General features: G+C 38.1%; 1 protein-coding gene across 1 annotated transcript in view; it reads left to right on the top strand.

Annotated features, from left to right (window-relative positions):
* The first annotated feature begins 362 nt into the window (after positions 1 to 362).
* The window catches only part of fam13b (family with sequence similarity 13 member B), a 55,110-nt gene continuing 31,604 nt past the window's right edge, over positions 363 to 23,868 (top strand). Inside the window, exons 1-6 of the mRNA XM_083891239.1 lie at positions 363 to 548; positions 12,707 to 12,854; positions 14,911 to 15,120; positions 16,993 to 17,205; positions 17,984 to 18,161; positions 18,313 to 18,457. Coding sequence (XP_083747365.1) covers positions 14,955 to 15,120; positions 16,993 to 17,205; positions 17,984 to 18,161; positions 18,313 to 18,457 — 702 coding nt within the window. The 5' untranslated portion in view covers positions 363 to 548; positions 12,707 to 12,854; positions 14,911 to 14,954. The remainder of the gene's footprint in view (positions 549 to 12,706; positions 12,855 to 14,910; positions 15,121 to 16,992; positions 17,206 to 17,983; positions 18,162 to 18,312; positions 18,458 to 23,868) is intronic.

The raw sequence follows: 23,868 nt of genomic DNA, 5'->3' as shown, positions 1-23,868 counted from the left end.
TATTTTTTTTAATCAGGCAATATGTGTACAACTAAGTGGAACATTATACATAGGGTCAAGTAAATAAACTTTGTAACCTGTAACAAGTGAAACTTGTTGATGTGTTTTCAACAGAGATAACACAAAAAAAATAAAGAAAACAAAAATCAATAAATATCTCTTTATGTTGCAAGTTTTTCTGTCTGTTTATCTGCTCTCTTCTCCAGTAAGGCGGAGTCAGTATTTGGCAGCTGTCTCCCGCTGTGTTCTTACTGTGAGAGGTGGGGTCAGTTTTTGGCAGGTTCGTCCTCGGAGGGTGTGTGTATGTGTCTGTGCGTGTAGACCGATTTGATCAGCGACGACCTGCGAACAGGCATCCGACTCACTCCGAGCAAAAGAAGGGTAGAAAAACAACAGGAACAGCACTAATTTCGACTGTTTCCAATGTTCCCGACTACATTTCTACACCTCCAGCTTTAATCCTGTCGAAGTTGTCCGGACATCGGCTTCAAAAAAACCGAAGAAGAAATTAATGCGTCTTGCTCCGCGTTCCTGTTTGTTTTGACCTGGTAAGGTAACTGCTGCTACACCCGGAGCGGCTCATTAGCTTCCCCATGCTAACAGCGCTCCCCCCCGGTACATTCAGCATCACAGCGGCTAATGCTAGCCAGCTAAGCTAACTGTGTCAGACGCTCTGTGTTGTCTATTTTCATCACTTGCTTTGTCGTTTATATTAATAATACACATGTGAGCTTATTAGCTGTTTGTCTCTGTTATGAGTTAGAGGGTTATAATCAAGTGTAAATCAACCGTTGTGTCGGTTTTTTGGTGTTGATTAGGAGCTAATGGCTAACGGTCGGTTCCATCACATCTGTGGCTCCTCCGTAAAGCTAACTCGAAGACGGAACAAGAAAATAAAAACTACCTTAAATAATTAAATAGTCGTGCTTTTTTTGGGGTCGACGCGAACAAAGCTGAAAGATACGTTTTATCTTGTGTCGGCTTTGTTGACGTTGTTGCGTTGAGTAAGTAGTTGTACATATTATTGGTTCCTCATCAATACTGTGAGATGCAAGGGACGATTCAACGGTAATCGCCCATAGGCACGTATTTTATATCCTGTCTTTCAGATATCTGTAGTTCCTTTTTCTGTTGAACGGTAGCCGGGTTAGTTTCGCTTTCCGATAAGATTCGGAAGCTTTTGTCACGGAGGCTGATGCTTATTGCTCGGTTACAGTAAACTGCCTGTGCTGGAATGTTCTGGTGTTTTGTGGCAGAGCGATTACAGCCATTAAGCTGTTTCTGAATGCCCAGTTCCTGATAAATGCATGTTTATGTGCAATAAGTTGTTGAGAATTCACATGATATGAATGCCGGTTTGTCTGAGCTCCCTGAAATCCGTTTTATTTAGTATAATCGTATTGGTTATTGCCCCCGAATTAAGACGGATTGGTCTCTCCATATGGTGTCTGTGCGCCTTAAGTGAACGAGTCATTGTCACTTACACAAATGCACTGTGGCACACATCCACAGTCAGACTCTCTGGTTCTGTTATTAACAACAAACTTGTTAACATTCTATCACCGTAAACAATGAGAAAGTGAAAGAAAATATTCAGCTTTTGAGGAATCTTGTTGTAGCTCTGCTTCATTTTTGTGAGAGCCTGTTGGGAGGCCACCTACATTTCTTACATGTTAGAAATTCATTTGACTACCCAATGGCTCTTTGGGAGCAGTCCTCAGTCTCTGTTGTACGCTGCACAACAAATGAAATGACATTTCATGACAAACTCTACCAAAAATGCAAAATATTAGGTGATCGCAGCCTCTTTTTTTTTTTAATGTAAGTGATTTGCTACTTGCTTTTATTTTAACATTAATATTTGCTTTGGCCTGTTTTCGACCTCAGTTTAGGCGTTGCTAAAGGGAGTTTTATTGTCAAAGCTTTAATTGTTTTAAAGCTGGAACACTCTAAACAAGTTATATTTGATCTACAGCTACTTGCAAAATACAAATGATGTCAAGTCTTATCTGAGGAGCTTGTGCAAAATGTGTTCTATAGCTCAGTAAATTTTAACCTGTGTGAGCAGAACAGCTTCATTATTGTGTAAGAGACAGTAGCTATTTCTATAGTCAGACTGGAGTAAAGGTCAAATTTGCAGTCATGCTGATGTTGGAAGATAGTTACCACGCTTTTAGAACACGCTTTTAGAACACACTTTGAGTTGATTAGCTTTAATCCAGTGCAGGACTGCTGTTACTAAATACTACATTCATGTAATTTGTATTCAAATATTTGATTGTGACTTTTGAGATAAGATTTATAGCTTGCATTTATAGGTTTATGTTAAACATCCATCTTCGTCCTTCATGTGATCTCATATATGCACATAACGATGATTCAGCCCCCTGCAGTGTGAGATAAGACTTTTGTGTTTAATGGAAGGAAAATGCATGTCCACAGCAAAAGCAGTGTCATAACCACACAGCTCCCTGCAGTGTGGGATTGTTTTTGCCAGGTCAGTGACGGGTTGTTTTAGATACTGTGGATATGGGCCAAGTTAAACCAGATTGGGTCCAAATCTCTCTAAAGTTGGACCCACACTGCCACAGATTTGCCAGTTTTTTTGTGACTAATACCAGTCCTCTTATGTTCACACATTTTATCATGTACCCATTTGCTTTTTTAAAATGAATAATTTAAGTACACATGTCTAACATCATTTTAAATGTATTCACTGTAGTGAATATAAGGAGTCCTCAACTTAGTGTGATGGATGTATTTCTATGTAATATGCATATTCTCCTGGTATACATTAAGCCAACAGGGCCGAAGGCAGTTATGCACGCTATGTCACTGACCTAGCCCAAAGATCATCTAAATAGAGATGGTCCATTAGGTTGCAAAAATAACAAAGGCCTCAACAGAAAACATCACCTTGTGATTCATGTGTTTCTCTCAAGAATGTGATGAGATGAACCACAGGATTTGAATCAACCTTTAGGGTATTGAAAATTATATTTTCTAATTTCTGCTTAGAAAGCTGTAATTATAATTTTTCTAATCTCTGACTGCATTTGGTCCTCGCATAAAAATACAGCAACTCATTGAGCAGTAGTGCATTTGTCATTTCAAAGAAATTAATTGATTTGTCAGGGTTCTAATCCACTGAAGTGCCTAGAAACAGATGTTTCCTTTTGGCATGCATTTTATTCTTCATCTGTGAAACCAGACATAAAGATACAAAATTGGACTGCAAAGTCTTTATTTCTACAAGCTGCAGCATCATTTTCCCCCTTGTCAGACTACTGTACCAAATGAAAACCAAAGAAGCATAGATATCTTAGATATTTCTAAGATTGTCTTTTTAATCAATTCATTATTGAAAATTTTATTGACATTAATTGGCTAGTTCTCCCTGAGATACATTCAGTACATGTCATAGTCATTGTTTACTGAGATTAAATATAATAAAGTTCCTTCCTGAGCTACTTTTGACTTCAAGGATGAGTCAACTTATCAATTAGTCCACAGTAGGGAACCTTTGTTACAATAGACCATTTATATTTTCGGTATTTTCTAGGTATCCACAAAATGATTTAACACTTGGAGTGCTCTACCCTTTCCACTGATGCCATGGTTTGATCAGGTGTAGGGATCACGATGGTACTCAAAGCTGGTTGTCCAGCTTTCAGTCCACCAGTCTCGAGTAAAAAATGAGTGCTTTAAAAAGAACTGCTCACAACAGAAGGTTGTCACAAACGGAGATATAAACTATTTTGCACGCCTTGTCAAAATTGGAAAAACCCCAGAATTTTTGACAGCTGTTGTACTGAACTTCCGCTGAGCTCAATATGCTTTGCATTTAAATTATTCCATACTAGATTTTCAGATACACCAGCTACTTCCACATTAAGCAGCTTACCAAACTGTATGTTCAGCTTCTTTTCTTTACATTTAATGTCCTGAAACCTTTCACAGAATATCAGGAAGTGTTTTACACACGCATGTCGTAATAGGCATTTTTGCAGAGTAGAGTAATTCTCCCGAATGAGGTTTCAGATATTAGCTTGGTCACTGGAAAACTTGCACGCATAACAGTCTGTGTGTTTTTGGACAATCAAACAACACTAAAGTGTATTTAATAGCTTTATTTGTCCTTGCAGCACAGTGTAGCTGCATGTTAACTGTTGTAATGATGCTCAGATTAGCCCTTTTTTTTCCACTGTGAGTGTATCCCTGCACAGAAGGCGCACTGGATTGTCTTGTACTTCAATGAGAAATCACCCCTCTCTCCTGGGATGTGAGTCATTCTCATCTACCCCTCTTCTCTTGTCTGTGAATGTTCTCAGTCACCTGGGCTATGGTATTTTCAAGTTTGCAGCAAATTTGGATTAAAAATCTGCAGCCTACAAGTGTATCAGACTCATGACATTGATGTTATGATGTTTTTTGGTGACACTGGAGGACAAAAGTAGTTTAAATGTCTTCCATGAAGGGAGGAGCATTACTGGTTCTACACCACTTTGTGTGTTTGTGTGCACATGCTGAAGAGAAACGTCAAATTATCAGAATATCTTCTGTTGTGTAGTGTGTTGCGTAATATGTATTCGAGCATGTGTAATGGGAAAAGTGACAGCTCTAATCTCCACTCTTGTAGTGCTTTTTTCTCGGCAGTCATCAGCTGTTATTTAACGTGACCTGACGGGCGTACAAACAAATGGGATCATCCTGAAACACTTCTTTTATAATGACTGAGACGATCCTTTGAACTGACCCTTTGCTTGGTCACTGACTGTGTGCTCATTTGTCAGCATAATCTCACAGCTGGTGTGTTGATCTATTGTTTACATACGGACACACACGCAGATGGAAATGACAAGTCTTTCTTGTGTAGCCTATTTGTTTAGTGTTGATTTTTCATGCAGCCCTCATACCGACTGTTTATTCAATGGTATTTATGAACAGAGATTTCCTCATTGATTAGCTGTAGTCTGACTTACCTATTGCGTAACCACCACCACAACTTTTGCACAGCTCTAATTTGTATGTTGTATAAAATATGAAGACAACAAGAAGCATTCTTGCTTGGTGTTCCGTGTGCAGTGGTCTGGAAATTTCCATCAGTGTGAGACGAAGCAAGAGGGTGAGGTGATACAGATCAATACTAAATCAATAAAGCCCAATGTCATTGTTACAGATGAGGTTCTGTGAAGGTTGGCGTCACACCTGTTCAGTGGTCCCCTAATGGTACTGTGAACATCCCACTGCTTTGTTGTTGGAGGGAACATCCTTTGAACATACTTTTGCCTCTAAGTGTATCAGTATGACATGAATGGAACACAATTTTGGAGTTTAGTATTTTACCTCTCATGGGTCACTGGCAATGGTTATACAAGCATTATTACAAAAAGTGTTTAAATAATTATTAAGGCAGTATTATGCACTGCTTATATTTATAATGCTTATTGACATGTTCATTCTTTGTAGGTTTTACTGTGTTTTGCATAAAATTTGTTTGTGATAAACAAGGACAAGGGTTTCCTAATTTACAGGCCAAACACTATTTAAATTAGGGCCTTTTGGCAAATGTTGTGAAGCCAACATGCAAATACAGTGTCCACACATGGAATGCACTGAGAGAAGCTGATGTGATCGGACAGTTTAGTGTTTGGGTTGAAACCTTTTTTTTTTACCTTTTTATTCTTTGATTCGATACCAAAAAACGCCACAGAGAAAAGACGGACAAGATGGCAACTTGGCAAACTTTATGCAAATGTCCCAAACAAAATGCTGCTTTGCCTCCACTCCCACAGTTGCCAACACAGAGTTGCGCTTGTTTCCAGTGTAGGCGTTAAAGCTTGTTGCAGTGTCACAGCCACGCGGGCTTGCAGAGAGTGGATATTTGTACTGGTTCTCCTTAACAGCACTTACATGTCATGTAGGCCCTTGTACTAAATGTAGTGGAGAGTGACATGAAAGGCTTTGGCAGATTATGATAACCTGGAGTACAGAGAAGCAGGCTCAAGACGGGAGGCTTACCAGCGCAGGGAAACTCACTCCTTCTTCAGCAGATGTTATTTAGAAGGGCACTTCACCCTGGCAGTAGAAGTGAGTGTTGACAAATAACCAATAGCAACAGAAGGCTTTGGCTGTACTGGTATACATGTTTTTTTATTATTATATTCTTGATAAATTGCTGAGCAAATTAGTATCTACAAAGTGTGATAGATTGCTTTGGAAAACAGATAATATTGAAATCGAAAAAAGGTTTTTGTTCATTGTCTGTCAATCAGTCAATCGATGAACTGACTAATTGTTGCAGTGTAACATTGTTAAATGCCATATCTTTTATTGCTTTTATATTGCTGTTTTTTTACATAATTTTCCTATCATAGAACATGTGCATGGTGTGACTGGTGCATGGTGTGATTGTTCAGACCAAACAAAATCAGCATGAGAAACAACCTACATGTATTGCAGTTCCAGCATGTTTTTGCAATATCTACAGTGTTAATATCGCAATGATCATCAATTTTTGACGCATTGTGCAGCTCCATAATATCTTCCATATAAATAAAGGGAATCTTTTTCTAGTTCAGTCAGGGTAAGAGAGATGACAAGGTATGAAGAAGCCCATGTCCTCTGAAGATGTGGTTATTAATTCATCAATGACAGGGCGAGGCTGAAGGGAACAGCTCTAACTAGGCTAGGACAGTAAACTGCTGCTACTGACTCGAGGGCGAGAGCTGGATTCACCGCTTCCCCATTTCCCTCCCACTTAATCTTTTTTTTTCCTGTTACCTCCTTTCTCTCTGCGCTTACAATCTTCCTCTGCCAGGCTCTCTACCTATTGTTGTTTATTTCTTTATGGATTTGCAACCTTGCTCTCCAGCCTTACTTGACCAGCAACACAAATTACTGTTCCAAAACAAATGCTAACACTCAGTGTTTTGCAGGTTTGCATCATTTCTGCATCCAAATCAATACTTCCAACCCTATATTAATATATTCCATTATCTTTATTGGGAGAATGTATTGATTACGCTGTCCTTTTATGATAGTGATGGACACACATTTGTCTGGTTTTTGGACTTTTAGACATGTCTAGACATTTCAAACTCAATATAGTTGCAAATCTGAATGCAGATTCAGACAAAAAATGTTTTTCATATCAACATATTTGCAGATCTGAAACCCTGCAGATACACTGAAATACAGTTACATAACTCATCCACATTTGTAAACAGTTTCTCTTCAACAATGGCCTCATAATTAGTCCCCACCTTTGGCCTACTGCCAAGTCGAAGAAAATGGCTCAGTTCTGATGGCAGTCAGCTGGAAATGTGCTCAGGCAGGTTTTGTGTCAACAATTGCCACATTTTACCTCAGGATTTTTTACAGGGTGTGTGTTTGTTTGTATCTGTGTGTGTGTGTGGTTTTCAATTGGAGTTACATTTCCTTCAATGGTGCACTGTAGTCTACAGGCTGTCATTTGCACACGTTCACAGTTTTGGCATGTGGGTATTATGCCCCAGTGGTCAGTGTGCATACATATGTATAGATAATCTAATTTTAGGATTAGCTTTTTGAATCTGCCTTGCTAATCCATCTTTTCACCCTTCTCAGTATTCTTCTCTTCTCCCCCCCCCCCTCACATTTGCAAATGTGTCTGGAAAGATGGACAACACTGCTTCCCACTGTGCCACAATAAATCCTCATTGTAAATGAAAATGCCACCATGGCATTTGTTTCATCCTATCCAATCTGGCTCTTTTAGATAAGTGGTTGTGGTTGGCCTGATCACTTTAAGGATGATTCATTTTTTAATTTTTTTATTTATTTTTAAAGTGAGAATGGCCATTAAATAAATAGTAGCTGTTATTAGTTGTTGTGCAAATGGTTTCTTGCAAATTAAACCATTAACACAATCTGTATTTGGCATGTTTATGTTTCAAGTTAAAAGTCAGTTTAAAAAAAATCACTTTCATTCTAATTCAGATAGGGAAGTTTCAGTGAGGCGAGATAATCCATGGACTTTTCCTTTTAAAGTAAAACTTCCTCTAAAATAGATATAAATACTACATTTTGGCAGCCCCATATCCACGCTCTCCTGTCCAGTTGTGACTTGAAAGCTGTCAAAATGATTGTCTTGCATGTTTTTTTTCTGTCTCTTTGATCTTTTCATTATCTGTACCTGATAAGGTTTGACTGCTTCACAGATAAGATGATAAAGTCCACCGTTTGTCTCTGTAGTTAACATGTCAGGAGTGGCTTTGGACTGAATTTGACTTCATGAATTGTATGTGTGTCATTTTGTTTGGGTGTGCGTTTACTTGTGTGAATGTGTGTCAGGTCACGCTAATACTGCCGAGAACAAGGAAGTTGGTCTGTCAGTCAGGGTCACGGGATCTGTGCGTGGAGAATGTCTTCGTAACATGGCGTAGATATGGCAGATATGTAGAAGTACCAGTCGTACATTCTCTCCCTGATGTTTTTATGGAATTTTGAGGCCAAAGGGCAGAGGTCACTGGGTTCCTCTTCTGCACAGAGGTGTTTTTCTGCCTTTTTTTCCCCACATCTTTAAGATTTAGCCAGGAGATCAAGGTTTCTCTTGTGACCAAATAGTGTTTTCCTTTTCATGTGTTATCTTGTGTAATCTAACTAGATACATGTTTACTGACCTGAGGGTTTGAAGGCTTTCACTCAGGGAATCTGATCAGTTTGAACTTTTGAAAGGGGGGAGACCTTTCAGTCTAAGCTTCCTCTCTCACTTTCTCCAATTTCAGCAGTTTCTACAAATACAGCAGATTTTGTCTGTCCAGTTTAGCCAGTCATGATAGGGTGCTTCTGATTTATTTTTAGTTTTTGAAGATTTCTCAAAAACATGATGTAAGTTAGAGGAAAAATGCAGAGTTGTTTATAACCATGTTCTTTTGATCGTGCTCTTAGTTTTGATAGAACTGGGGCTTTTGGGAGATTACAGATATATCATAACATGACAGTGTTTTTGTGCTCTTATGTGCATGTAAAGTGGCCTTAACTATTATTCAAACATCAGGGTTTGTTTTTGTGGATTCTGGTTCCAGTTTTTGGTGGAGTGTTGCATCATCTCTCTCTAGTATGTTTGTTCTGTTGCTGTGTGTTTAACATTCACGGCATGCTTTTAAATAATGATCATGATAGCTGCAGGTTTGTTTTGGTCTCTTTCTGAAACATTTTTAAGTTGATCTTTGTCTCTTACAACTCGTCGATCTTAACAAGATTTTCCCATAGTCTTCATGCAACCTTTTGCATATGTTGTAGTCAGCTACTCCAGTTTTAAAGGAAGTATTTGCTGGTTTGGAGTTGAAAAACACTGTTGTCACTTTCTTACTGATGAGTCATTATGTGACCTGGTGGATTTTTCTGATGTTCTGCTAATATGATGAAACTCTTTGAAGAGTTTTACAAACTCATGTAAAAAAGTTTTACAAATTTAGCTCTGAAAAATGCACCTGCATGTTCTTGAGTGGTCTTGTAATTGAAATGAGTTGTTCTCATAGTCTCCACTGTCCCCTTTTCCCTAATGGAACTCAAGTTTCAGTCCCGTCTCTTAACAGCACTGTCTTAACTTTCTCCATTTACCTTTCTAACAATGTATTCCACTGTTGAGCTGGAGGTTGTCAAGCATATCTGGGATTAAGACATGCAGAAAGAAACACAGACACCGCCATTCTATACTGTTCCATTACTAGAAAAATCCTCTCACCAGAGGCCTTTTAGGGTCTTTTTTCATGGCAGACAAGGTGCTGGTTACGGACCATTGAGTCCACCGCTCTCATGGTGTCACTGTCCTGGACTCTCTGTTAAAGCGTAGCAGTGTGATTGCTAAAATTGTAATTTTTACATTGCTATCGTAACTGTGAGAGACATTCATTATTTCAGTAGTTTTAAAGAGGCATACACGCTCATGTTCGGTTGGTTTTAAGAAAGGGTTTTTGAATTGGAGACTGAAATAAGTTCAGATGAGTTTCGCAGTTAGTGCCAATTAAGTGAGGAAAGGGTAGCTATTGGTTTTATTAACTATTCTTAAAAACACTCAATTATCAAATAGTTGACAATTAATTTAATTATCAATGAAAAAAAATTGTAAAATTTTGGACATAGTATAGTATGACTTTTGACTAATTTTGGACAACATAGTATATTATGACATTTTTGGCAAATTTTGGACGACATAGTATATAGTATGATGTTTTTGTCAAATTTTGGACTAAAAAACTTTTTTTCAAAAAATTTCAATTTTTGGACAACATAGTCAAGTATATTTTTGGAAAATTTTGGACGACATAGTATAGTATGATATTTTTGGAAAATTGTGGATGGCTAGTATAGTATGACGTTTTTGGCAAATTTTGGACCAAAAAAGTTTTTTTCAAAAAATGGTATAGTATGACATTTAATTAATCCGCCTTAGTTTCAGTCATGATTTGAATGACCCCCTAAGGAAGCCTTGGTAGTTACCACACTGATTAACTTACTCAACTTCCTTCATTCAAGCAGAGTCTGTCCTTCCAACTTCTGTCATAGTGTTTGTGATGCAGTGAGTCATACAAATGTACAGGTTACATTTGAACAAATCTCCTCTTAATGCATTTTGATGTGACAGAAAGAAGATGATGTGAGCATTGAATCTGCCTGTGCTTTAGAAAGATTAAAGACCAACTAAACAGTATTGCCCTAACACTGCTGTGGTTTCATTCTCCTCTGGAGCTATTAAAATATGAGAATTTATTAGCAGCCTTGGCTTTATACATCTGCAGTGACCTTCATGTCGGCAAGCATTTGGGTTTTGTGTTCAGCACAAATGGTTACAAGCTAAAAGTGTATGTTGGTGTAAGGGCTAAGTACTGTAATTCCCGCCAGTGGAAGTGTGCATTTTAATTAATCTATTGCTTTCATATCACATGGTTTTATTCCCATGTGATAGTTGCCGAAACGTACTTGGTTCTGGCTTGAATTGATCTGATATTAGATGTTTAAAGAGGGCTCGGGGGGGCTGAGTACTAGTGATCTTACACTTTGTGTAAAAATAGATGCTTTTGACTGAGAGGTGAAGGTATCGGTGTATTTCTTAAGTCAGCTCATACTCTACTCCACTTGAGGCAGAGGTAATGCAGACTATCTTAAGTAGGTCAGATAGCTTGTTTAACAGGCACCGTGAGGGTGAATGAAAGGAAGAAGGTGTACGAGGACAGAGGGTTTTTCTAACAGAAAAGGAAGAATGAGAGACTTGTTCTGAAAAGAGAGGAAGTACGAAACCTACACTGGCACCATCAGGTACATGTGTGCATATTAATGACTGTGGTTTACCTAGAGCTTAATACTTCATCGTGTGTGTTGCAGAGCAGGGCAAGAAGTATATCAATGTGGTGAATTAATATAATATATTTATAATTAGTAACAGCTAAAACACCACAATTTAATTTACAAACCAGTAAACGAGCTTCATCAAACTCCAGAAACTCAAGACTGTGAAGTTCTTTGACAATTAACTTCCTCAATGTATTAATTTTCATGTGGACATTTTAATCTTAGGTTTCCATGGTTATATCCAACTTAAGTTATGAATTAATTTATGTTGATGAGTTCACTTAGTTCTGCTGTGTTGTTCATTCCTTGTATATTTCAGAATCTTTCTTCCTCTGTAAAACTGAAAAGTAAAGCTGTGTTGTTGATATTTTATCACGTAGCCATTTGACCAAAAAAAGAGAAGTTCATGCTCACGGATAACCTTAAAGTACTGTTTCTCTCTCCATGTGCACTCTGACACACATTCTTCCATTATATGGCATGTCAACTCTTGGCACATGCAGGCATTTTCATCAACAACCTTATCTGTTTTCTAGACCGTCTCAGGTGACTGCTTTGCTTTAAGTAAGAGACTTGTTTTCATTCAGGTATTGAGTATCCGTGAAACATCTCTCTGTATGCACACACATGCACTGAAGTGGCAGCAATTAACACGTTAGCCTCAAATAGTCTGATTCAAAGTGACACTTCACTTTAGATGGACATGTTCAGACATGTATGAGGAGGACAATTATTATGCTGAGACCTCCAGCAGACTCTTCGGCAACCTGATGGCTCAAAAAGAGAGCCTTCGTTTGTGAATCAATCTGGCTTGTTGCATCATCTCAATGGAAAGGCAAATCATTAATTTGGTTTAATTGTTTTGATTCTGCGATGTACTTGAGTGTGAAGAACTTGTTTTTGTCTCGGACAGGGTGTGTCCTGTGGTGAGTCACCATTTTGGCCAAAAACTATTTCACTTCCAAGTCATGTCTTAACACGGCTGTGATTTTAGAATCAAAATGTCAAGCATGTTTGTAATTGGAGTCCACATATTTGCTTTGATTTGTTTTCTTGTTTGCAGTTCTGTTTTTTGTTGTCTCACAGTTTACCTGATTTTTAACATACAGTTTAATATGCATTTTCATGTGTGATTGCGTCAATTCTTTCTGTTGCAATTGCTTATAATTACTTGATGTATGTAGCCATTATAATTAAGAACCATAAACAGTCATTGTTGGTTAACATGATGCAGTTGAATTATATTATCTACTATATATATGAATCACAGCTTGATTACAGTTATGTACTGCAGAGCCATATGAGTGCTGGGGTCTTCTGTTGGGATTTTAATAGTCTATGTTTCTCTCTCCTGTGTCTGTGCCCTGTGTAGCTACTAGAGAATCCTGCTCGAGGGATTAGCGGTCCGTCAATGAGGAACTACCGGCTCATCTTCTGCCACAACCTGAAGCAGCCATAGATGATTCAGTGGTTTACTGGCCAGGGGAGGAGAGGATAGGACACACTTTCACTGCTTCACGGTGAGTATGCGCCCACCCACTCACAAACACAGACGGCAGAGCAGAGAAAACAGTGTGAACCAGGTGAAGTCAAGGAAACGTCTCATCCATTTTGATGAAAACCCACTAAGAAAGAAAAAGTAGAAAAGTGACTTCATGATTACAGTTTCACATATATCTTAAAAAAACATGGCATATTACTTTAAACATTAAGCATGACATTTAAATCACCTAGCACTAATATAATTGTCTTTTTAGATATACTGGTAATGTTTTTTTACAGTATAGATTTTCTGATAAACATGTTCCTCCTCCTTATTGAATAGACTGGATGCCATATGCCACTGTTTCCATTGAGATTACTCACCAAATAACCATTGTCAAAGTCAGACTTAAAATAGAAGTGATGGTTGCGGTTTCTTGCCTTCCTCTTCTCGATCTTAATAGATTTTTATTCCACTGACGGTTTCTTCTTTGCAATAAACAGTGATGAAATTAGAATGCATAAATGCTGAAGTGATAGGTAAGAAATGGGATTATAATCACCCTTTTAAATGAAGATTAAGCAACAGAAAACTGGAAAAGTATTAGAAAAAAAGACATTTGTCCAAGATCTTTTGGCACGGATGGGTCACCTCCTTCCTTATCCCTGCCTGATAGCAGCAGCACATCCACAACGATGCTTTTTACTTAACCTAAAACCTATTTATAAAATAAATAAGATAATTTTTTTAAGGAGCACCAATCATACTTCATTTTCTGTCTGCTTTTAAAAACAGCTTTAATTATTTCTGCTGTGGATTGCACAAGATGTCGGAAAGCTTTTATAGTTTCTGTTCAATCTGTTTTTCAGCTGCCCATTCATGCTGCAAATCTCATTTTGTACCACATCCCAATTGTAAATTTAGATTAAATGAATGCAGGGGCCAACAAAGTTCAGAGAACTCATAGTCATTTTCATGCAACCACTTTGTTTCTATGCTATGCTGTAACAACTCAAGCGTAGTTAATTAAATGTAACTTGTGTGATAAAGTCTGATGGTACTATCTGTGTTTCACATCAGAAAGAGACATTCATCAGGCCAGGTTACATTTTTCTAACCTTCACCTGTCAAATCCTGAGGAGCCTGCACCTATTGCAGCTTCAGCTTTAATTTTTTTTGGCTGAATGCAGTGAAACCTGATGTGGTTGTCTGCTGTTTAAGCACTTCTGGCTCAAGGCTTGACATGTTGTGCATTCTTAGATATTTTTCGGCTCACCATAGTTGCAAAAAGTGGTCATCTGAGTTACTGAAGCCTTTCTGTCGGCTCAAACCAGTCTGGCATTTCTCTGCAACTAGATGTTTCTGTAGAGTAGCTGCCTTGCTGTTTTTCCCCCCACATAGTTTTTATAGATCGATAGAAAGATAGACTTTAGATCGTACTTTATTCATCCCAAAACTGGGAATGTTTGAATTGATAAATAAATTACTAATTATGAAGCTCTTGAGACTCCAAGATGTAGATGTTAACCCCTGATTTCCATGTGCATGATTGAGACTTGTGTATTGAACTGCAAGCCACATAATTGGCTGATTGGCTAAATGTTTTACACTTGTGCTCCTCCTCCTGCTAAAGGATCAATAATTAGGATAAAACATTTATTTGTATAGCGCCTTAAAGTTATATGATTTAAAATAAAATAAAATTAATAATGAAAGTGTGAAACTAATTGAGTCGTAAAATCTAGCCAAAACAAAGTATATAATCTAGCCAAAACAGGGAAATATAAAATGTAACATCAATAACTACACCAATGATTAAAAAGTGAGTTTAAGGATCATGTCTAAATTATGATAATTAATTTGCCTGCCTAGATTATTCAGGCAAAGGGTTCCACAGCTGAGGTGCAAAATGTGTTAAAGCTTCTGCAGATCATTATCTTATTGTTCCTCTCCTCCTCCTCCTCCTCTTCCTCCGTCTTGATGTTTTTGATGTTTTTCTTAGTCAGACTTCCTTCACTAAAGCTTATTTAAAAATAACAATAACAATAATTTTGACCCATCTCCTTCTCTTTGTTTTTTTTTGTTTTTTTTAGACGTGAGGTCTTGGCGGGTTTGTGGTGAGGAGGAGGAGGAGGCCATGAGGAAGAGCGTGTCTCTGTTGCCAGGCAATGAGGGCGGGAGCTCGGCCAGCACCACGCGTGTTTTTGGCGTTCCATTGGAGGAGGTGTCGCGCACACACACGATCAATGGCCATGAGGTTCCTGCACTGGTGAAACACATCGTCGACTACATTGAGGAGCATGGTGAGTGATCGCTACTCACACAGAGCTAAGATAAAACACATACAAGGATGTAGTGTAAGCAGCACCTACTGCTGCAGTGGACGCAGCTTCTGCGGATGCTTCAACTGCACGCACCATCTGCGAAGGTCTATTCTCGGACACACATAGACACAGCTGCTGTTGACCTGCTGTCACAGTATACCACAATATATCACGAGTGGAGACCCAGGTTATGTGATAAGATGAACTCTGAATGCTCCACCATGCCAAACCATACTGGCAGACCAGGTCTGCTTCCTTCCTTATAACAATGCTGTCAACTGCAGATCCCACTTGTGAAAACAGAAGAGCTTAACAATGGAGCTCGGAATCTCCTTGGGTCAGTTTCTCGTATAAGTGCAGGTTAGCAGTTTCAGATGTTCTGCTCTTAAGGATGAGAGGATATAATTGGTTGCTTTTCTATGTCATCAGTTAACGTGCAAGCCAAAGCCAGAAATTATCTGTTAATGGTACTGCCTACAAAACTGACCGACTGAATTATTTTTAAACTTAATTTGGTTTTATGAAATCCTATTCTCTATATTGTCTGTGCAAAATTACTGTACATCTCATATAAGGTGTAAATGGCATAGCACATAAACATTCATTAGAACCTTCTCTGTTTATATTAGTGGTCATAACCATTTAAATGTTTTCTACAAATGCAATAAAATAATTAAAAGCCAATACATTACGTGCAATAGTGGAAGATGAACAAGTAATAAACATTCAGATTTAAAAGCACATCAACGGAGCCATAAAAATTCTGGACATACATAAATATGTTTTATTTTAGTTGGCCTCAGGATTAAAACAATACGCACGGAAACATACAGTATATCTACACTGACAAGTTTATCACTTAAAAAAAACTTTTCCATCATGCAGGAAGCATGGTCTGTCTCAAAACAAAGACATTTTCTTGTAAAACCTGTCAAGCCAGTGGCTTTTTTTGTGAGCTACTGGAAAGAAGTGTCCCCTCAAGTGACCAGTGAAGCAGGCCACTGTTTTGTTTGACCCTGGGGCTGCTTGGCGACATGAGGTTATGTAATATGTCCTTAATTCCCCCGGGGGCCCTGTTGGCAGCAGCAGTGCTGCCAGTCCAGAAGTTATTGAGCCAGTGAAAAGACTTTAATCTCTCTTTTTTATTTTTGTGTGATGCTTGAGGTTTTTGTAGAAGCAGGAAGGCAACAAGGTAATTGCGTGTAGGGCAAAGATGGAACATTTAAAGCACCTGAAGGTGTGTCAGACCAAAGCTGTGGCATCTGTGACAGATTAAATGCCTTACTTTGTCTGAAGAGAGACTAAATGCTTAAAAATATTTTGTTGTGTTCCTGCAAATAACATTTTCAAGCAAATTATTACTCAAAAGTCTGCGACTAAAAGCGTTAATGTCCACACACAGGCATTGTTGACACTACTTGACATTTTGATGTGAAAAGTGACTCATTTTTAAAACATTGTGTTTCTCTGGCATGCTGTTACAGAAAAGTAAAAAGGGAATTAAATGTGAGACAAGGATTTTTTTTTTTTTTTAAGATAGTACTACTTTCCTGATGTAATTTTTAAATGTATATAAATCAAATCAAGAATTGTCAAAGTACAACCAGAAAGCAGAAACCAGAAAGTTATGTGTCATAGTACATAATACAAACAATATAATGCAAGATGAACAGAAAACAGAAAAACTGGTTCAAGTGTTACTGATGATCCTTTTCATCACAACACTTACTGGTGTTGTTGCACTTGCAATAATATTGGACAGTATGGTCATGCTTCTGTTATTCCTTAGATAAGGAATGAGGCACTTTCCTTATTATAATAATAATGACCATGTAATTCCGGTGTCATCAGGCCATCTGGACCTGGAAGGTCTCTTCCTGGTTAATGGCAACGCGGAGCGTGTGGATTGGCTGAGGCAGCGCTACGACAGTGGTGAAGAGGTGGAACTAGAGAAGGAGGCCGACCTGGCGTCAGCGGTCAGTTTGCTCCGACTCTTCCTGCAGGAGCTTCCTGAGCCCGTTATTCCAACAGCGATACAGGGACACATATTACAGCTACACCAAGGTGTGTGACTTTGTCTCAACTCCTATTGCTGTCATGTATCGTATGTTTATCTTAACTGACTCACTCCACCATCATTTAATGGACTGAGGAATCTCATTTGTTGCTTTGTTTGATTTTTCTGTCATTTTTCTTTACCATTGTTGTGTAATCCCGATCACCAACTATCCAGGCACAAAAACATTAGCAATTACAAGCATTATTTAATGCAAAGTTTAATGGGTATTTTCTATAATCACTAATTCTCCATTTTGCCCTATCCTTTTTGCATACAGTAGTTTTTGTCCATCATAATCTGCTTTAATTCCCTTCTCATGGGAGTGTTTTCCCTGTTGCTGTCATGCGGGTTATAGCAGGGCGGTTTTACAGTTTCTCCATTTCTTTTATAATTGGAATAAAGCTCAAATTCCTTCTCCTATTTTAATTAATTTAACTTTTTGGAGTATTGAACACCATCCTATCGGTCTCTGCACTCTTTATTTAAATATGAATTTGTGTGTTCAACTGTGAAGGAACACAAAGTACTGGGTGACCTATAATTTACTCAAGAGCATCTCCAATTACAGTAATGAAAAGAAAAATGTAGGAATGTAGGAACATACAACACAGTATGTGTAAAATGTACTCGTACTAGTAGTAATTGTAAACCAACACCCTTTTTCCAGCGAAGCTAATAATGGTTGTAACACTAAGAAAGAGGTGTACAGTGAAGTTAATTAAAATGTTAATATCCACATACAATGATAACCACAAGTTCTCTGTCTTTTTTCAACATCCTTAGATTACAGCAGTGAGGAGGAGTTGTGTAGAAACTTGAAGTACCTGCTGCAGCAGCTTCCCCAACTGAACTACGGCCTGCTGCGTTTCCTGTGCCGATTCTTGTCCAGCGTTGCATCTCTTCAGCAGGAAAGCTGGAACGTCGGGGCGCTGGCCGCCGTCTTCGGACCAGACATCTTCCAGTAAGATGCATGCACAGGGCCATTAAACAATAGATAAACATAATCATTGTGTTTTACACATAGGCACTGATACACACTTATACACAGGAAATATCACCTACTTAGAATTGCACAATCAACACAGCTGTTTTTTTTTGTCTTCCACCTCTAGTTTATCAACAGAAGGAGAGGACATCCGGGACCAGGAGTCTGTTAGCAGAGTCTTGGCAGAACTGTTGGACAACCAGGAGGGCCTTTTTGACTCGGAGGATGATGATGTCTCTACTACCAACGACTACAGCTCCATCACTGAACAGGTACTGCTCATCTCCTTTGTCTATTACAATCCTTTCATCCGCTGTCTTTTTTTTATAGACTTTATTTTCAACAGAAACACAAATGTCAGTAGATGTCCACAATTATATGTGTGAGAGACTTCCGGGTTTGGCATTTCCTGTTTGTAGTTTCTAGCTTTACACAGCAGGAAGGAACACAACTTTGACAGGTAATATCGCTTGTAGATAGCATGTATTATGTGTGGAGTCAGGGGTTGCAATAACAGCAGGTGGTAAAGCAAAATTAGTTGTGTAATTAAAACTGGGCTATATTGATGACTTTTCTTAATTTTTCTTAATTCATCATATCATTTCATGATAAATAAAATAAAAATAATAAATATGGAAAAAATTGCCCAGCAATTGCTGTAAATCTACAAATTCACTGTTAATATTCTTAAAATGAAAGCAAAGGCATCCAGAATTACAAAACATATCAAAATCATCATCTTTGTTTATTCTTCTTGGACGTTTTTTCCTCCTCGGTAATGACGTCCAAATATTAGAATGTGCCATTGAACTCTACCAAGGTCAGGGGTGAAAATTCTGAGAATATACCGAGAGAACATTTAGTGAACCCAGACAAATCCTTCTGTAATAAAAATGAAGGATAAAAAAGTTGTGGTACAACAGTAGACTTTCAACATCACGTGGCAAACTCGCACCTGCATTGTGGGGAATGAACAGACAAACATGGCCATTATAAACAGATCTGCGGAAGAGCAATTTTTTCAGACTTGTATGTGAATATACAGTATCCGCACTTGATATATTCAAAATAATAATAAAAAAATATATGCCTGCTTTTGAGATGAATCCCCTTTCTCTACAAAAATATAATACATCTTTTTCTGAAGTGTGCAAACAAACACAGGCTCAAAGAATTCCAGATTGACAGCCAGCCTAAATGAGTACAAAGGCATTTCCCCTGTTACCCAGCAACTCAAACTCACCACTACGCCAACAGTACCATTGGTAATTTTTAACTTACAAGGCGGTCCTGAATGGGTACCATAGGTCACCTTTCTATGTCCTGTTCCATTTTATGGCATTGTTTAAGAAAGCTGCCTTTTTTTTTTTAGCCTTTTGTTTCACAGATTCCCTCCTTTTATAATCGTTTTCAAAAATTCAAATGATATTTGTTTGTTTTCTACTCCACTACATCAAGAAACTCTGCTTTGCTTTTATTGTCATTATTGTTCATGTCCCCATTTATTCAAACGCTAAGCTCTTACAAAAGCTGTAGTGTATAAAACAATAGCTAATTTGATTGAAATTGAGCTCAGTACAGCAACTAACTGTCGTAAAAAATATCTCTTCCATGCAACTCATTGAATTTAATTCTCTTAATTTAATTTCCTTATCTCTCTTGGTTGTTTTCTGCCATTTCTAAATTTTATTGGCTGGTTGTCAGATGACTGGGAATAAAAGAGGAAGAAGCAGACTGAGGGAAAGCTGTAGAAAAAAACCAAATAATTTGAGCACTGAACTTGGAATCTTATGTAGGAGAGATGGCATGGAAATTGTTTTTTTTCAGAGAGGGAGAGATGCAGACAGGAAGATGGGGAGAAATAGCAACAGTGCAAGAGAGAGTAGAGAGGAAGAAACAAAGGGAGAGATGATGCGGGGAGGAAGGGATAAGAAAAGAAGCCGGTGATGATGTAACCATGGAACTCACACCTACAGCCCCTGCGCTGCATGGGGATGGCTCTCTGTGAACAAGACTCTCATGAAGGGGATTATCTCCCCCTCACACATGATTCATGTTTTCGGTTAAGCCTTGAATTAGAATTTAGAGTAAATAAAAACATTCTCACAGAAAAGAAATTAAAAAAAAAAATTAATACTCACAACACATTTTATATTAAGAAATGACATGAAGGATAGAAGGGTAGCTTTTTATGGCCTATTTGGATGTAAACTGTGAATACCTTGAGTATGATAACATTAAAGTACAGGTGTAAATGCATCCTAGATGTTTAGTGATGGCGTGTGATCAACTGGTGGAAATCGACCCCAGATGTGGGCTGGAAAACATTGGTTAAATGTAATTGTCAAGCTACAGCTACATGGGTGGAAAAATGGATCTTATCCGACCGTTCCGAACCAGCAAGGTAGTTCCAGCTAGGCAGCTAGAGGAGCCATCAACCAGTGAACACATCTCCAGATTCCTCACAATATTTAAAGCACCTGTTGATGCAGAAACGGTGAGATGAAATGATAAGTAAACAAACACCAGGGTTCCTGCCATCTCTTTTAGTCTCTTATATTAGAATCAGATGTAAGACAAGCAGTGCAGAGACTGGAGATATATTAATTCCAGATGTAATTATAATCATGTTAAAATATATATACAAACACAAACACATGGTAATGCAGTGTTTTAACAGAGTCTGTAAAACTCGTTGATGCTGGCAGGGTCAGTAAACGCTGTGAAGTGCCAAGCTGGATTTTGGTTTGTTTGTTGGCAAAATAAGTGTTGGTGGAATTATGTTATTTGGATGAGAATACAACAGCTGAGGCTTGTTCCTGTTCTTGCTTTGATAGGGTTAGGTTGGTGTGTTTTTGTTTTTGTGATGTTTTTGGTTTTACAGGCGCTTGATGATCAGAGAGTCAGTTTTGATTCCTCGGCACACATTTCCTCTGAATGTACTCGAGGTAGAAAACACCGTGTGGACATAATAAAACACTTCACGTTGTCTTTTAAAATTATATACTCAATAGAATTTTAACATGATTATAAAGATAAGAAAACATTGCACCTTCATTCAGTATCTATTATTGCAAATGAATATAAGAACCCAAAGTAGATTGACGCAACAGTGAGGATGCAGTTTGTAGTGAACATGAAAAGCGAGCAGACTGTCCTCTCTTAACAACGTCACATCTCTGTGTCTTGGGGCTACTGTTTACTCGGTTGTAGGGAAAACAAGGTATAGCTTGTACAATTGATTTGATTTGGCCAATGACTCGTAGGCCTTTGCCTCATAAGCCCCATTTTAAATAATAAACTTCATTACATAAAGGTCACGGCAATTTAATGCCGTTAATCTTGCTTGTGTTAATCTGGGGCTCACATTGTGGTGTAAGAGCTGGCATCGGTCTGAAAGCCACAAGGAACAAAAACTTCAAGTAGAGTCTGCAAGACAAACTCATCATCACTGTCCTCCTGTATGTTCTTAGAGAAACTGTTCTATCATGTGATGTGTGAAGAAATCCATATTTTACTGGGTGTAAATGGATGTCGGAATGATCCAAACCCATTCCGTCGTCAGATAAACGAAGCCAGCAGGATTATGTACTGTATGTATGAGGACTGCTGGCGGGCCTGTCTGCTAAATTAATGAGTCTGTTAATCATAGCCTTACTTTCCTAGAACAGTTTGCTTAACCTAAGCAGAAACAGGAATCAGAATGTGCTCACTTTCTTCACCTGTGCCAACTTAGTCAAGTACATCTGGAGCTCAGTCATGTTATTAGAACTGGGCGAATGGGCTAATTAACAGACGTGAGATGTTCAGCTGCAGGAAACATCCTGCATAATGTCAGGTAAATTATATAGTAATCCATTTGCGTTAGAACATAATAGTCATTAAAGGAGGAGGTGATGGCCTAGTTTGGCGGCCATGACGATATATACTATAATCTCTGTAGTTGGACAAATAGAATGAACCCCCATTTTTATCTTCAAACACACAGCCAGTTTGTTGTCATATTTACTTTGACTGCAAGCGTTGAGTGGTTAGAGAATGTACGTCTGTAAATCAGTTGCCAACACATTTTGACAGGATGAGAGCTGCATCACATGGTTCACTCTCTGCAGGAACGTTAGACCAGAGGATTTATCTTCAGTGGCACTGCTGCAACTAATCAGTCTTAAACACACGTTTATTTTTATTTTTTTATTTTCAAATTCTGGGGTTAGGGTTGAGTAATACGTTTTGAAGGCAAAATCTTTTTCTCGCTACACTCATTTGGATGTGGGATTCTTTTAAAACATTATCCTTAATCGTTTTGGGTTGGGTTTTTTTTAGTTGATTGATTTAAAAAAACAAGTTCACCACAACATGATTTTATTATTATAAAAAACAGAAACCTTATTGATCATATTGGTGATGACTGAACTAGCAGCAGAATAAAAGCTAGTGGAGTTAAGAGCCCCAGATTTAGGCCACTGTTAAAGGGCATGTTTAACTAATGTCATTTGCCAATGTTCTGTTCCCTTGGCTCACTAACACAGTGGTTCTTTTCTCAGTTTTGGACTAAACCAAGGTGAAGCTCACAACCTTTTCTTCCAGGGTGTTTTTTTTTTAGCTCGTGTTTTCACCCCCTCCAGTACACACACATTCACACTATACAGAGTGAAGTTACTAAGTACAAGCACGTAGCACTGTATATATGCTCAAGGCTATAGTTTAAGTTATACATGCTTTCTCTATTTTTTAATGTCAGGCTCTGTTGTCCATCTACACAAATCGACTCCTTTATATAAGGTGATATTCAGACTCGGGCTTCCACGTCACTGATCAGTGGCTTTGATAGAATGTGTTATTTGAAACTGGTGTGTAGTTGGTTGTATTCATGGTATCCTTTGTTCTTTGTAAAAAAAAAAAAAGAGAATGACTTTGATTACATTTCATATAATGATGTGGGGGTCAGACTTGCCTTGATCATTTCAGTGCTCTGTTCAATGTTAGGTTGAGTTGTTAAGACAAGTAGAATAATTAATATATTTAAAGAGCTGTTTCAATTTAAAGGGCTGTTTTTTTTTTGTTTTTTTATTTAACTTTTTCAGATCTTTTACTCATTAAAACGTCTTCTTATTGTTAGAAACACAGTGAAGAGGAGTGCAGGGCTTTTGTTTTCTTTGAAGGAAGGGACTTTAATGTTGACTTTTGTCTTTTTTTTTTTTTCATGTGCCTCAGATCCACTGTCTGATGATCAAATAGCACATTCATCTCTGGAAATTAGTATAAACTGTATATTTTATTGGGTGATGTGGCCCCTTAATAGTAATTATTATTTCACAAGGGCTGTAAATGGTGGCGTGCGCACATGTCATAATGTATAATTATTTTCATCTTTCTTATCATCTCTTAATTTAGCTAACATTTGAATGACCGCTGCATGCGAAGATTAACATCACAGTACGCGCACACATACACACACACATATTGTGACTCATCCTTTCTAATCTGCACATGGCGATGCAAGAAATTCCTGACAGCCCATCGTGTTTCCATAGCGACAACACAGTGACAGCAGCAGATGGAGTTGCTTCTTGAGAAGAGGGAATGAGGGAGAGTCGAGGAAAGGACAGGGTGACCTTTTAACCCCAGTTTCTAACAGAGATTTTCCCATTTATGTTATGGTAGTTACGGTAGAAATGGCATG

The sequence above is a fragment of the Microchirus variegatus genome (genome assembly GCF_963457635.1).
Source record: "Microchirus variegatus genome assembly, chromosome: 6".
Classification (NCBI taxonomy): domain Eukaryota; kingdom Metazoa; phylum Chordata; class Actinopteri; order Pleuronectiformes; family Soleidae; genus Microchirus; species Microchirus variegatus.
Note: the sequence above shows the minus strand (reverse complement) of the source record. Positions and strands in the feature narration are given on the sequence as shown.